Source organism: Dunckerocampus dactyliophorus, chromosome 20 (assembly GCF_027744805.1).
Source record: "Dunckerocampus dactyliophorus isolate RoL2022-P2 chromosome 20, RoL_Ddac_1.1, whole genome shotgun sequence".
NCBI lineage: Eukaryota > Metazoa > Chordata > Actinopteri > Syngnathiformes > Syngnathidae > Dunckerocampus > Dunckerocampus dactyliophorus.
Genome location: NC_072838.1, coordinates 5,337,445 through 5,350,081, shown reverse-complemented (window position 1 = coordinate 5,350,081; position 12,637 = coordinate 5,337,445). Strand labels below are relative to the sequence as shown.

The window sequence follows — 12,637 nt, the reverse complement described above, 5'->3', positions numbered from 1 at the left end:
ACCTGTATTACTTTTCTATATAGAATTGCCATTAGCATGCCCCAATTAGCATATGACAAGGCTACATTCACCTTGTGGGGACCTCATTCTCCTCTGGCTGTTTTGAATGTTCTGACCACTGGAACTGAGCAGAGAGGACATCATTAAGAGCAAGTCAAGCTGACTGGCTGTCACACAACAAATACTGACTAACTGGCTCTTCCACGATCTGAAAGCATCTGTTGACTTTCCCTCCAGATGGCCCAGGCAGGCTGGCGTCAGGCCTCATGACCACACGGTCAAACACAAAAATCTCTAGAGGTCAGTGCATCCTCTCGGCCCCCCTCAGGTCTTATCACACCAGAGGGAGAGGCTGCTTGGCTGACCTTGGTCTATTTTGGCTTGGTTCCAAAAATCTGTATCCGGCACACACAAGCATCTCTCACTGCTTCCAGCTTTTTAGTGACTGTAGACAAGAATGACGTCAGGCACACATGACCACCAGGGGACACGTCTGCTCCTCTCTTCATGCATAAAATGTCAAACAGACACTTACGATTAAGCAACGGCACTTTGTCCAGGATGGAATGATAACACGGTAGGTGGGGAACGGTACGCCACTGTCATGGTTCAGTGTGTACCTCGGTTTTAAGATCACGGTTTTGTTCATTAAGGGTACAGTAAGTGAACAAAATGCAAAAAACATCAACTGCGTAGCTTTAATGATTTTGAAAATGAAAGATAAAACTGCCAGCAGTTAATTCTCCAATAAACAGACAGTGTTTGTTTTTACGAAAATGCAACAGACACTTGCAACGATGACGATTTCAACAATCTCGATGATTTTATTTTTCGTAAATTCTCAAATGCTGACTGAAATACGGATTATAAAGACATGTGCTGTTACGAGAACTGGTTGATTTTTATTAGTCTTCCGATGCATACAGTCGCTGCTCGTCACATCGTCTTTCGAACATTGCCTCCTCACTCTTTCTCAGTTTTTCAAAAAATAATTAATAAATGATGGCTGTTTCGTGGTTGACTATGGCTTATTATTAGTCACAAATATTGAAAGACAAGTCATACAGTGGTGTGATCAATGATAGCCCCTTTGCTGACTTCTTCATTTGTTGCATGTTTGTTACATGTTTCAGATCATCAAACAAATGTAAATATTAGTCAATGACAACACAACTGAACACAAAATGCAGTTTTTAAATGAAACTTGTTGTTATTAAGGGAGAAAAAAGATCCCAACCTACATGGCCCAGTGTGAAAAAGCGACTGCCCCCCCTGTTAAAACAACTTAACTGAGATTATTGAGATCTATCAGTGTGGAAAAGGTAAATAAACCATCTCAAAGGCTTTGGGACTCCAGCAAACCATAGCGAGAGCCATTATCCATACATGGTGAAAACATGGAACAGTGGTAAACCTTCTCCGGAGTGGCCGCCCAACCCAAATGACCCCAAAAGCACAGCAACGACTGATTCAAGAGGTTACAAAAGACCCCAAAACAACATCCAAAGACCTGCAGGCCTCACTTGCCTCAGTTAAGGTCAGTGTTCATGACTCCACCATAAGAAAGACACTGGACAAAAACGGCCTGCATGGCAGAGTTTCAAGACAAAAACCACTGCTGAACAAAAAGAACATTAAGGCTCATCTCAATTTTACCAGAAAACATCTTGATGATCCCCAAGACCTTTGGGAAAATACTCCGTGGTCTGACGAGACAAAAGTTGCACTTTCTGGAATGTGTGTGTCCCATTACATCTGGCGTAAAAGTAACGCCACATTTCAGAAAAAGAACATCATACAACAGTAAAATATGGTGGTGGTAGTGTGATGGTCTGGGGCTGTTTTGCTGCTTCAGGACCTGGAAGACTTGCTGTGATAAAAATGGAACCATGAATTCTGCTTTCTTCCAAAAAATCCTGAAGGAGAATGTCCGGCCATCTGTTGGTGACCTCAAGCTGAAACCAACTTGGGTTCTGCAGCAGGACAATGATCTAAAACACACCAGCAAGTCCACCTCTGAATGGCTGAAGAAAAACTAAATGAAGACTTTGGAGTGGCCTAGCCAAAGTCCTGACCTGAATCCTATTGAGATGCTGTGGCATGACCTTAAAAAGGTGCTTCATGCTGGAAAACCCTCCAATGTGGCTGAATTACAACAATTCTGCAAAGATGAGTGGGCCAAAATTCCTCCACAGCGCTGGAAGAGACTCATTGCAAGTTATCACAAACGCTTGATTGCAGTTGTTGCTGCTAAGGGTGGCCCAACCACTTATTAAGTTTAGGGGGCAATCACTTTTTCACACAAGGACATGTAGGTTTGGATTCTTTTTCTCCCTTAATAATAAAAAGTTTCATTTAAAAACTGCATTTTATGTTCAGTTGTGTTGTCATTGACTAATATTTAAATTTGATGGGTGATCTGAAACGTTTAAGTGTGACAAACATGCAAAAAATAAGAAATCAGGAAGGGGGCAAACACTTTTTTCCACCACTGTATGTATGTAAATAATGGACACTGCTGCACTACTACTTAGCTATGGGATTTCTGTAGGGACACGAGATGGCTGCCACTTTAAGCCCCCGTTACACTAAGCACAAATCAAGCAAGACCAGCTGCAATGAAAACGTTTCAAAATTTGCGCCACATTTGGGAGAGGATTTGAAATTCGTAAGCTTAACCTCTGCACTGGCCATGCCGGTGGCCGCAGGCGAAGTTAACTTGGCGTCTTTTTTCCTTGGTGTATGAAGTGATGTGAGGAAGGTGACACACTGACTTTATGACTTTATTGTCATAAATTTACAACTTTATTCTCAAAATCTCCGATTATTTGAATACTTCATCGTAACAGGCATTGCCTGAGACAGCTATGAAAAGGGGGGACTTATGTGACCTTTGGCCTTGGGCAAAGGTAATATTATGTCTTTTTGTAAATTTATGACTTTTTTCTTGTAAATTTACGACTTTATTCTCAATATCTCATTTTTTTTTTGTCAATGTGGCCATAATACTTCGTCGCAATAGTCAACCACAAAACAGCCAAACAAAGCCAAGGAGTGAGGTAGCGATATTCTCAACGCCAAGTGGCGAGGGACGGCTGTATGTTTTTGAATAAACGTGAGTGAAGCCACAAAATTTGCAGCGCAAAGTGGCGAGAGATTACTGTATTGAAGAATTATTTTCCTAATCATAAAACACTGAAGTTAAGCAGTTTTGTCTTTTACATTTTGTTCCCTTACTGTACCAAAACTAAACAGAACTGTGACATTAACACCGAAGTACTTACCAAAGTGTGATTATGGCATCGCTTTCTGCCCTTTGGCATATTGTCATTGTTTGTGTCGCGTATGGTGTGTGTTTAGGGAAGCTGAAATAACACAAGCACACACATTGTCTCCATACTAATTAGGAAGCACATTTTCATTTCTCAAAGTCAAGGTCATGGGACCCAATCCCATTACCTACCAGATTGCTATTCTCCTGTTATGTTTAGACTGTCAACTAGCTTTTTCTATTTATTGCAACACCCCCGTTGTGTTGAATTGTGCCCTGAATCAGTAAATGGAGTGCAACATTTACACCAAAGCACATTGCTCTCACAATGCTGAACCATGAGTCTCACTCCAATATCTGCCGTGGTAAGTTAGGGAGCATTAATGCCACCGTGTGACCAATAAAGCCCATTTGATTGATGAACATGTGCATTCACGCGAGCATTCACAACCATATTTGGATGTAGAGCACTGGAGGACGTGTGGGTGGGATGGGTGGGGGGTGCAAAAAGGAGGGAGGAATGGTAATGGTAATGGTAATGGTTGAATTTATTTCAACATGCATACAAGTTACATTGGAAAACATCACATATTACAAGAGAGAGTTCCACATATCCAAAAGGAGTACGAAGAAGCAAAGCTTTTTAATTCTACCCCCTATTTGTTTTACATCAATTGCAATACAGTGTTCCCTCATTTATCGCGGGGGACATAGGTTCCCAAAATAGGCCGCAATAAGTCATTTTTTCCAATGATTCTATATGTTTTAAGGCTGTAAAACCCCTCACCACACACTTAATACGCTTTTCCCAGACAGGCACCCTAAAAAAGTGCAAACTTTCGCTTGAATTTTAATGATCAACCTACAGGTAGGACGTCACTCACGTGTATTTCACTCCTGTGATCGGGCCTTTTCGTCCTGGCACCGTTCCGATGTTCTGTAGCGTTTTTGTATCCTTGCTAAAAGATATTGCTGCAGTGCTCGAACTGAAGAGTCATTTACAAGCTAGCAAGCTAGCGATGGCATATGAGCCACGCAGGGCGGCACGAAGGGGATGGATTGACGATGGTCTACAGCCAATCAGGACGCAGAAAAACAATGGGCGGTGCAGACGGACGAGCGAGGGAAGGGAGACACTCAACTTCCCACAATGCAATTCTTCTTAAAGGCTAGCAGCGTTCATACGCTGCATTAAAAAAAAAAAAAACACTACAAAAATTCCGCAAGACAGCGAATCTGCGAAAGATGAACCGCGATAGAGCGAGGGAACACTACATTTGTTCACTTCCTGTCTTCCAAATACACTCTCTTCTAGTTGAATACATCGAAAATGAATGAGATAATGTAATAACGTGATAAACAGTAGAAAAAATAGGCAAGTTTCAAATGTAGTCAAATTTCATGTCACCGTAACTACTTGATTCGACAATCCTAATACAGCAAATAACATGAAACAGACATAACAAAACATCGTATGGCAAAGGGTGAGTAATGACAATGAAGTGATAAAAAGGGAGAGTAAGTAATGTGTGGTAGTGATTAGACATGGCATTACTCACAAAAGAATAATAAGTGAGTAATAAGTGACAAGAATGTAGAGTTAGCGGTGAGTGTGGTAGTGTTTAGTCGTAGCGTTGTATGTACGCAGTGTTTCAGGACTCTGCTTCCTTGTACTTTGCAAACATCAGCTGCTTGTATTGTTTCTTGAAATCACCCATCTTAGTGCGATTGTTTGACTTCCTTGCTCAATCCGTTCCACAATTTGATTCCACATACTGAAATGCCGAAGGTTTTTAGCGTTGTTCACGCGTATAAATGTTTTACGTTTCGTTTTTCCCTGAGGTCATAGTTCTCCTCTCTTGTTGAGAAGAATTGTATGTGACATTTTTAGGTAGCAGATTGCTGTTGGCTTTGTGGATAATTTTAGCTGTTTTGAAATCCAATTTTAATAATTGTGATTTTAGAAATTTGCATGCTATCCTAACTGATCTTTTTTGCAGTATCTTTAGCGAGCGAAGTGCACTTTTCTAGTTATTTCCCCAAATCTCCACACAGTAAGTCAGATACGGTAGAGAGCAATTGAGAGTACGCAGTGATTTTTGATCGGAAGGAAGAATTAGAGGGAGAGGCGTGAGGGAGGGTGCGGGGTCAGAGAAAACAAGAGCTTGGACGCTAGAAGGAGTGCCAGGAACGGTGATAAAGAGGAAAAAAGGGGGGCAGAGGAAGATGAATATGCCTCACCAATCCATTTGTCATTCCCATACCAGGACAGATTGCCTTTAGTGCTGTCGTAGTATCCAATCTTCTTGTAGCTTCCCCCTGTGAGAGAAAGAGAGAGTGACTTATTGGGAGTCTCACGTTTTAATATCAAGCTGTCCATCCGTGACAGTTTGTTAATCTTCTTATCAGACAGTTTATTTTATCAGTTTACTTAACAGCTTGCCACTCATATACATCTTTGTCCATTCGTTAACGGAATTTTCGGTGTATAAGCCGAAACTCTTTTCTCATGCTTTGAACCCTGCGGCTTGTATAATGATGTGGCTAAGTTGTGGCTAAAAAGTACATTTCTCATGATGCTTAGAGTGCAGCTTCATAATGTAGTGACGTGGACGAGCGAAGTGGAAACTAATATCATGTTTTGAAGTCGCAAGTGGCGCATGTTAAGTAAGTTTGATCGAGTGTAGAATTACTACAGCTTCTGTTCGGGCTGCCAACCATCCGCTGTCACCAACAGGTTTCGAAAGGATGGACTGAATGAAGAGGATAGCTCAAACTAAATGGCTAATTTGCTTTGAGACAACGAAGGGTCTCAGAGAGCGACAGAGACTGACAAATTGTGTGACGAAGGAATTATGAAGCTGTTCGATTGTGATGCTTGTCATGATGACTTGAGTGGTTTTAGTTCCCAGGAGGAGGAGGAGGAGGACGGTGATGAATGGTGTAAGATGGCTACTTTTTAACTGGCCATCTTACACTCACTGTGCACACGTTTTGTATTTCATTTTCGTTCGGCACTGTTTGTAAAAAAAGCATTTAGCCCTTCAGAGCTGTAGTCTTTTACTCATTTATATGTTTAATTGGATAACAGACACAGTCCCATTTTATCACATATACGGGTGGAACGGACTGGACCGGGGGGCCTCCTGCCTGTTCCGTGGCACCTGTCCACCGGGCGGTGTCAGGGCTGCGGTTGTGGACCAGTCTGCTGGCCGTCGCGGCGCGGTGGCTCGCTTGGGGCGGCCTGGCTTGTGGGCCGTTTTTGTTTGGTTCGCCTGCCCTTTTTGGTTTGGGGTGCTTCCCTTGGACTGATCTGGGCCGTGGGCACTTCTGCGTGCTTGGGGGAGATTCGCCAGTCTCCGGGGAGTGAGGCCCGTGCTACTGGTGGCCTGGAGGCCGCTGGGGCAGCTGGGGAAGCCGGGCTGTGTGATGGGGTGGGGCTTGGTCTTGCTCGTGGGGACCGTGGGTCTGGGTGGGGAGCCTGCGCATTTGGGCCGTGTTCTGCCGGGCGCTTGGAAGTTTGTCGCCGCCGCTCTTTGTGCTTTGCTGGGCTGTTGTCGGCGTCTTTGCTTTCCCCCAGTCTGTCTGCGGGCTTGTCAAGGGTGTTGCTCTGGTGCGTGGATGGTGCGCCTTTGGTTCTGGGGGCGGGGGGTGCGCTGGCTTCTGGTGACTGGTGAGGTCCAGCAGCTGGTTTGCTGCTGGTCTCGCCTTCTGGGCTCTGGTGCTCAGCCTTCCCGCGGCTTGGGGGCGATCCACTCCCTCTCCGGGGACTTGCTGCCCCACCAGTGTCAGCTGGCGCGGTGTGGTGGGTTGCCTTGCTGCTCACACGTTTGTCCGCCCGCTTGCTCATTAACTGGCTTTCCTCCTTGCCTCTTCCTTTGTCTGCCTTACTGGTGTCATCCTGCCGTTGGGATGAGGGTGGCCTGGGGTTTTCTTGCTTCCTAGTGGTCCGCGTTCTCCGCGGCTCGGTTGTGGATCTGGGACCCCAGGGTCCCCTACTCCGCTGCACCTTGGGTCCCCTGCACGGGGTGTCGCGACAAGGCTCCCAGGTGTCGGTGGGGCGACCACGGTGTGTGTGTATGCGTGAGCGTGCTTTTATTTATTTATTTTGTATCTATTTATTTAATTATTTCATGTATTACCTTGTTTTATTTATTTATTTATTTACACAGGGATTTGCTCCATCTTTGCTGCACGGGCCTCCATGGAGTGGGGGTGACGATACCTCCTCCGTCCCTGTGTTGGGGGTCAGGCATGGGGTGGCCCGGGGCGGGACGGGGCGGGCTCTGCTCCCTGGAGGTGTAGGGTGGCGTGGGTCCTGTCGCTTCCGGCCATGGGCAGGCTCCTTTCCGGTTGTGGGAGCATCTCTGGGCCTGCTGGTGTGTGGCCCCCGGTGCACATCTGCCCTTGGGGCGTGTGATCTCTCGCCGGTCTTGGATGTCCTCCGGCCTTCCGTTGCCCTGTTTCTGGTCGGGGTTGCCTCTTTGCGGCCCCTTGCTGGTCTTCCCGGCAGTGGAGGGGGCTTTGTGGGCTGGTTCTTGGGGGGCCGGTGTTGGTTCTGCCCGGTGGCTCTTTAGTGGTGGGGGCTGGCTGTGTGGGGCAGGGCTTGCTGGGTTCATTCTCAGTGACAATTACATGTTCACACATACAGTACGCGCACATTTATATGCATGAAGACATGCACACACACATACCTGTACACGCATACATATACACACCCACAGTACATATGTACTTCCCCACATAATTTACTGATTTAACCAGGGTGTTATTATGTTGTTGGTTTTATTACAGTGATGGTTATGTCGGCAATATCCATCCATCTTCTATCCATCTTCCTCACCAGGGTCGCGGGTATGCTGGAGCCTATCCCAGCTGGCGGGGTAAACACTGGACTGGTCGCTAACCAATCACAGGGCACATATAGACAAACAACCATTCACACTCACATTCATACCTATGGACAATTTAGTTTCAATTAACCTAACATGCATGTTTTTAGAATGTGGGAGGAAACCGGAGTGCCCGGAAAACACAAGGATGCACGGGGAGAACATGCAAAGTCCACACAGAGATGCCCAACAGAGATTCGAACCCAGAACTTCCTGATCTCCTGACTTTGTGGCCAACAAGCTAACCACGAGTCGGCAATATGATTATAGTTATTACACTTGTGTGCATTACAATTATTGTCATTATGTTCACTTTCATGGTCAATATTTTAATTACTACTATTACTACTAATATGTATGACTTTTTCAATGCAGTATTATCACTGTGGTTGTTGATATTTTGTCCTCTCCATCATGGTCTTTATGGGCATCACAGACATTTGCTGATGACATTTGTTTCTGTTGTTTTGTTACTGTTGTCGCAATTGTTGTTGTTTTTGTCTCTCTCTGTATTGTCCCCCTTGTCCCTGCACTCCCCCCTTCTGTTTTCTTTTCTCTTCTTCTCTATCCCCTCCTGCTCCCGTCCAGCCGCTCCAAATTTGCATAACAACTAAACATCAAATCAAGTCAAATCAATTCTGTATAACAGGGCAAGAGTATCTTACACTTTTCCCTGGCAGAGTAAATCTGTTAAGCACTTAAGGGCATTTAGATCAACAATACTATGTACCCTAATGGCGGGACAGGACACACACACACACACACACACACACACACACATACACACACAAAAGCATGTGTGTAATCAAAAGTTTAAAAAATCTTTGTGCTGGTGTATAAGTCGCGCTGGTGTATAAGCCGCACGTGTCCACATCATGAAGTTGCATATTGTGGCGCGCACGAGTGCGTGAGGACCAGTCAGTTCTTTATTTGACAGGAACGAACCATGAGTTATGAATAAACTTACGACGAGCTTGTCAAGCCATTGGAAATTGCAGGAGGTTATTCCTCAATATACCAGTCTGACTCACGGTTTCATCTCACACACAACATTAAACTCATAATACAGCAAATAACACTCAAACATTATACCTCAGAAATATACAAACATGTATCAATACAAGTTTTACACGAAAAAAAACAACAAAGTGTTCCCATAAGACATTGCGTTTGAGAAAACCATTTAATTGGAGGAGAGCTTAGAAAATGCCTGCAATGCTGCTTCTGTCCACCAGGGGGAGCCAGAGGACCCAGGGAACAAGGCAAAAAGAGGGAAGGCGACATCATTGCAGCACCCCAATGATTGCGTTGCTCAGACACAATGCCTTAGGCAAAAACTTTACCATTAAATAAAAAAAGTAAAGTCATATTGGGACATGTTTGTATATTTGTGGTGAATGTCGTGCTGTTAGTAAAGTGTTCTTTGAAAGATGACACCGTGAGTCAGATTGCTATGTTCTTATATTGTTTACATATACTGACCTCCACTGACTTCCAATGGGTTGACAAGCTTGTTGTGAGTGCACTGATAGCTGGTGATTGGCTCCGGCCAATGAAAGAGCTATCGTTTCTTCACTGGCTCACCAGCGGCACAGTATTTAAACAATTAGTAGTAGTTCTGAAGAAAAGGAGATGTCACGAGATTAGAATTTAGCCAAAACGTAGCCACACCACATGTATAGCCCCCGCACCATTATTATTATTATATATATTTGTTAATTAATTTTGTAAAAAAGCAAAAAAACACTTATGCATATATATTTAAAGACAAAGCTTTGTGTTATTATTAGCCATAATACCAACATTTCAGCTTTTAGCTCCATTTTTGCATATATTGTTTGTTTAATTTTATTTCTACAATTAAAAACAAGCCCCTGGGCCACACTATAGACACCCCTGCTTTTTTTTTACAGCTTATCGTCAGGGTTGAGCATGTGACGTGACATCAACTTTGTGAGGAACCACAACTTTTATCGGCTATTTACCCTGCTAGCTTCCTTTGTTGCAAGCAGACTTGCTAGCGGTGGTATACTGTAGGTGGTAGTTGATTAAGTCCCGACTGAAGGCCCAGGTACCAATTACATTTACATACACAGTGGAACCTCGTTTAGCATAAGCTAACGTTGAAAATTTATGACAAAATTTCGCCGCGGTTTGTGTTCATCTTGTGGTTAGCGTGCAATATGGCACACGTCTTGTCGTGTTCTTAATACACTGCTTGGGTCCAGCTGTGTTTTTAATGTATTTTTATCACAGAAAATTCTTGTTAGCATCCTATTAGCTTGCTAATACATGGACACAGGAAGCACAAGTCAGCTCCATCGCCCATCTGTGATGTCATCAGCAGTTTACTCTGCAGTTATTTGCTAGCTTACACAGTTACGCCGCAAGTCTCACAAATGTTAACACAAAACACGTTTTTCTAGTTTTACAATTATCGTTTTACATGCAGAAAACCACTCTGAATGCATATAAATGATGAATGAAAGGGCTAAATTAACATTAAGGTTACTTTAACCTTCATTAAAGATGTGATTGTTGACAAAGACACGACCTTGGTGTTTTGCGGTTGTTTCTTGAATTCAGTAGTTTCTCACCTTTTTTTTAAATCAATATTCTGCCACTTGCTACTTTCTTTAGCTTCATTTGGGCTTATTTTGCAGCCGTGATCAAAAGAAAAGCAGAGACTTGAGGTGAGAAACACTATTGAATTCAAGACATGACTCATGGCAAAACAGGAAGGTGGTGATCCGTGTTGATCTCGCTGCCACATTGTGTCCTTGGTGGCAACCATCACGTCTGCAATGAAGGTAAAAGTAATTTTGTAAAAAAGCAAAAAAACACTTATGCATATATATTTAAAGACAAAGCTTTGTGTTATTATTAGCCATAATACCAACATTTCAGCTTTTAGCTCCATTTTTGCATATATTGTTTGTTTAATTTTATTTCTACAATTAAAAACAAGCCCCTGGGCCACACTAAGCACTAAGCATACACACTAAGCATAAATGTTCACGTATCCCTTTCATTCATCATTTATATGCATTTGGATTTATAAAAATTGACATACTGTGTATGCATATATATATATATACATATACAGTATATATACATGTATAATTAAAATAAATTCTCTAACATTGACGATTGTATTCATCTTTTATCACAACTGCATTTGCTCTTAAGCGACGTGTGAAATGGAGCACTCTTGCATTGCAACTGGCGCTGGCCACTCTATCCTTGGCCAAGTCTGCTGATTCAGGATGAAACATTCATGTTCACGTGCATACTTAAAAAGATAATAATGGGAGTATCAGTCAAAATTATGAAAGTTATACAGTTTGATGGTAAGTGCAGGGTAGAGGCGTGATTGAATAACCTCATTACTCTAATGAATTCCAGCAGGGAACACGCAGCGGCATACCTTGAAGCTGTTCAATTAGAGTCCAGGCCATCCGAGAACCTTGAGCATCAAATATGACATGACCCTGGAAGAAACAGGCAGAATGTTTTAACACCCATCGCTTTGCACCGTACTTTGCAACACTCTCTTTATGCAACTCTCTCCTCAGCCCACTGCCGTCCTCTACAGCAGGGGTGTCCAAAGTGCTCGGGGCTGTTTTTTATCGGCACGCAGCACATTCTAAAAATAAACAGTAACTCAACAACAACAACAACAACAAAAATAAATAAATCTGCAGTCAAAATATTAAGACAAAAAGTTGTAATCTAACAATACGTTCAAAATATGATGGGAATGAAGTCATGATATTACAAAAAAAAAAAAAGGAAAAAAAATGACAACAGCAGACATGAAAAAACAGCTGTAATTTTACGAGAGCTGTAATTTTATGAGAATAAAGTGAAAATATTAAGAGACAAAAGTTTTATTACAACATGAGTCATAGTCATAATTTTATGAGAATAAATTCATAATATTATGAAAAAACATAATGCCATTTTTGTAGCATCGAGTTGAAATAGTACAGATTTTTTTGTTGTGGAAAATTAGGTTGGCAAAAAATAAAGTCAAAATATCATGGAAATAAAGTCATGCTGTTACAGAAAGAAAATGTACTAAAATTAAGAAGAAAGTTTAAATATTTTGAAAAAAAAAACAAGAGCAAAAATGCAATAAAAAAAGCAATGACAGCTTGTGAAACAAACATTTTTTCTACTGACGAATGCAAACAAAGAACCATAATTTGACATGCCAATCAATAAAGAATGCACAATACTATTCGAAAACAGTATGTTTGAAAACGTGTGCGTAGCAATACTAGTAATATTTTATCATTACAAATACTTTGTTAAACATTTACATGGGGTGGTGGTCTGATACATACTCTACTATGCTATGCTAACTCATCATAACTTCACATATTCTTTAAGGTGTGGCCTAAAAGTATGCCACCACCAATAAAAAAACATCTGCGGGGTGCAAGTGGCCCCCATGCCACACTTCGTCATG

The 12,637-nt window shown here is 42.5% G+C and overlaps 1 protein-coding gene across 3 annotated transcripts in view; it reads right to left on the bottom strand.

Moving 5' to 3' along the window:
* Nucleotides 1-12,637, bottom strand: part of gabbr1b (gamma-aminobutyric acid (GABA) B receptor, 1b) — a 250,353-nt gene that overhangs the window by 61,256 nt on the left and 176,460 nt on the right. For all 3 annotated transcript variants that reach the window (XM_054763969.1, XM_054763968.1, XM_054763970.1), the window contains 2 exons: nt 11,591-11,654; nt 5,513-5,590 (listed from right to left, as the gene is read on the bottom strand). In XM_054763969.1, coding sequence (XP_054619944.1) covers nt 5,513-5,590; nt 11,591-11,654 — 142 coding nt within the window. The remainder of the gene's footprint in view (nt 1-5,512; nt 5,591-11,590; nt 11,655-12,637) is intronic.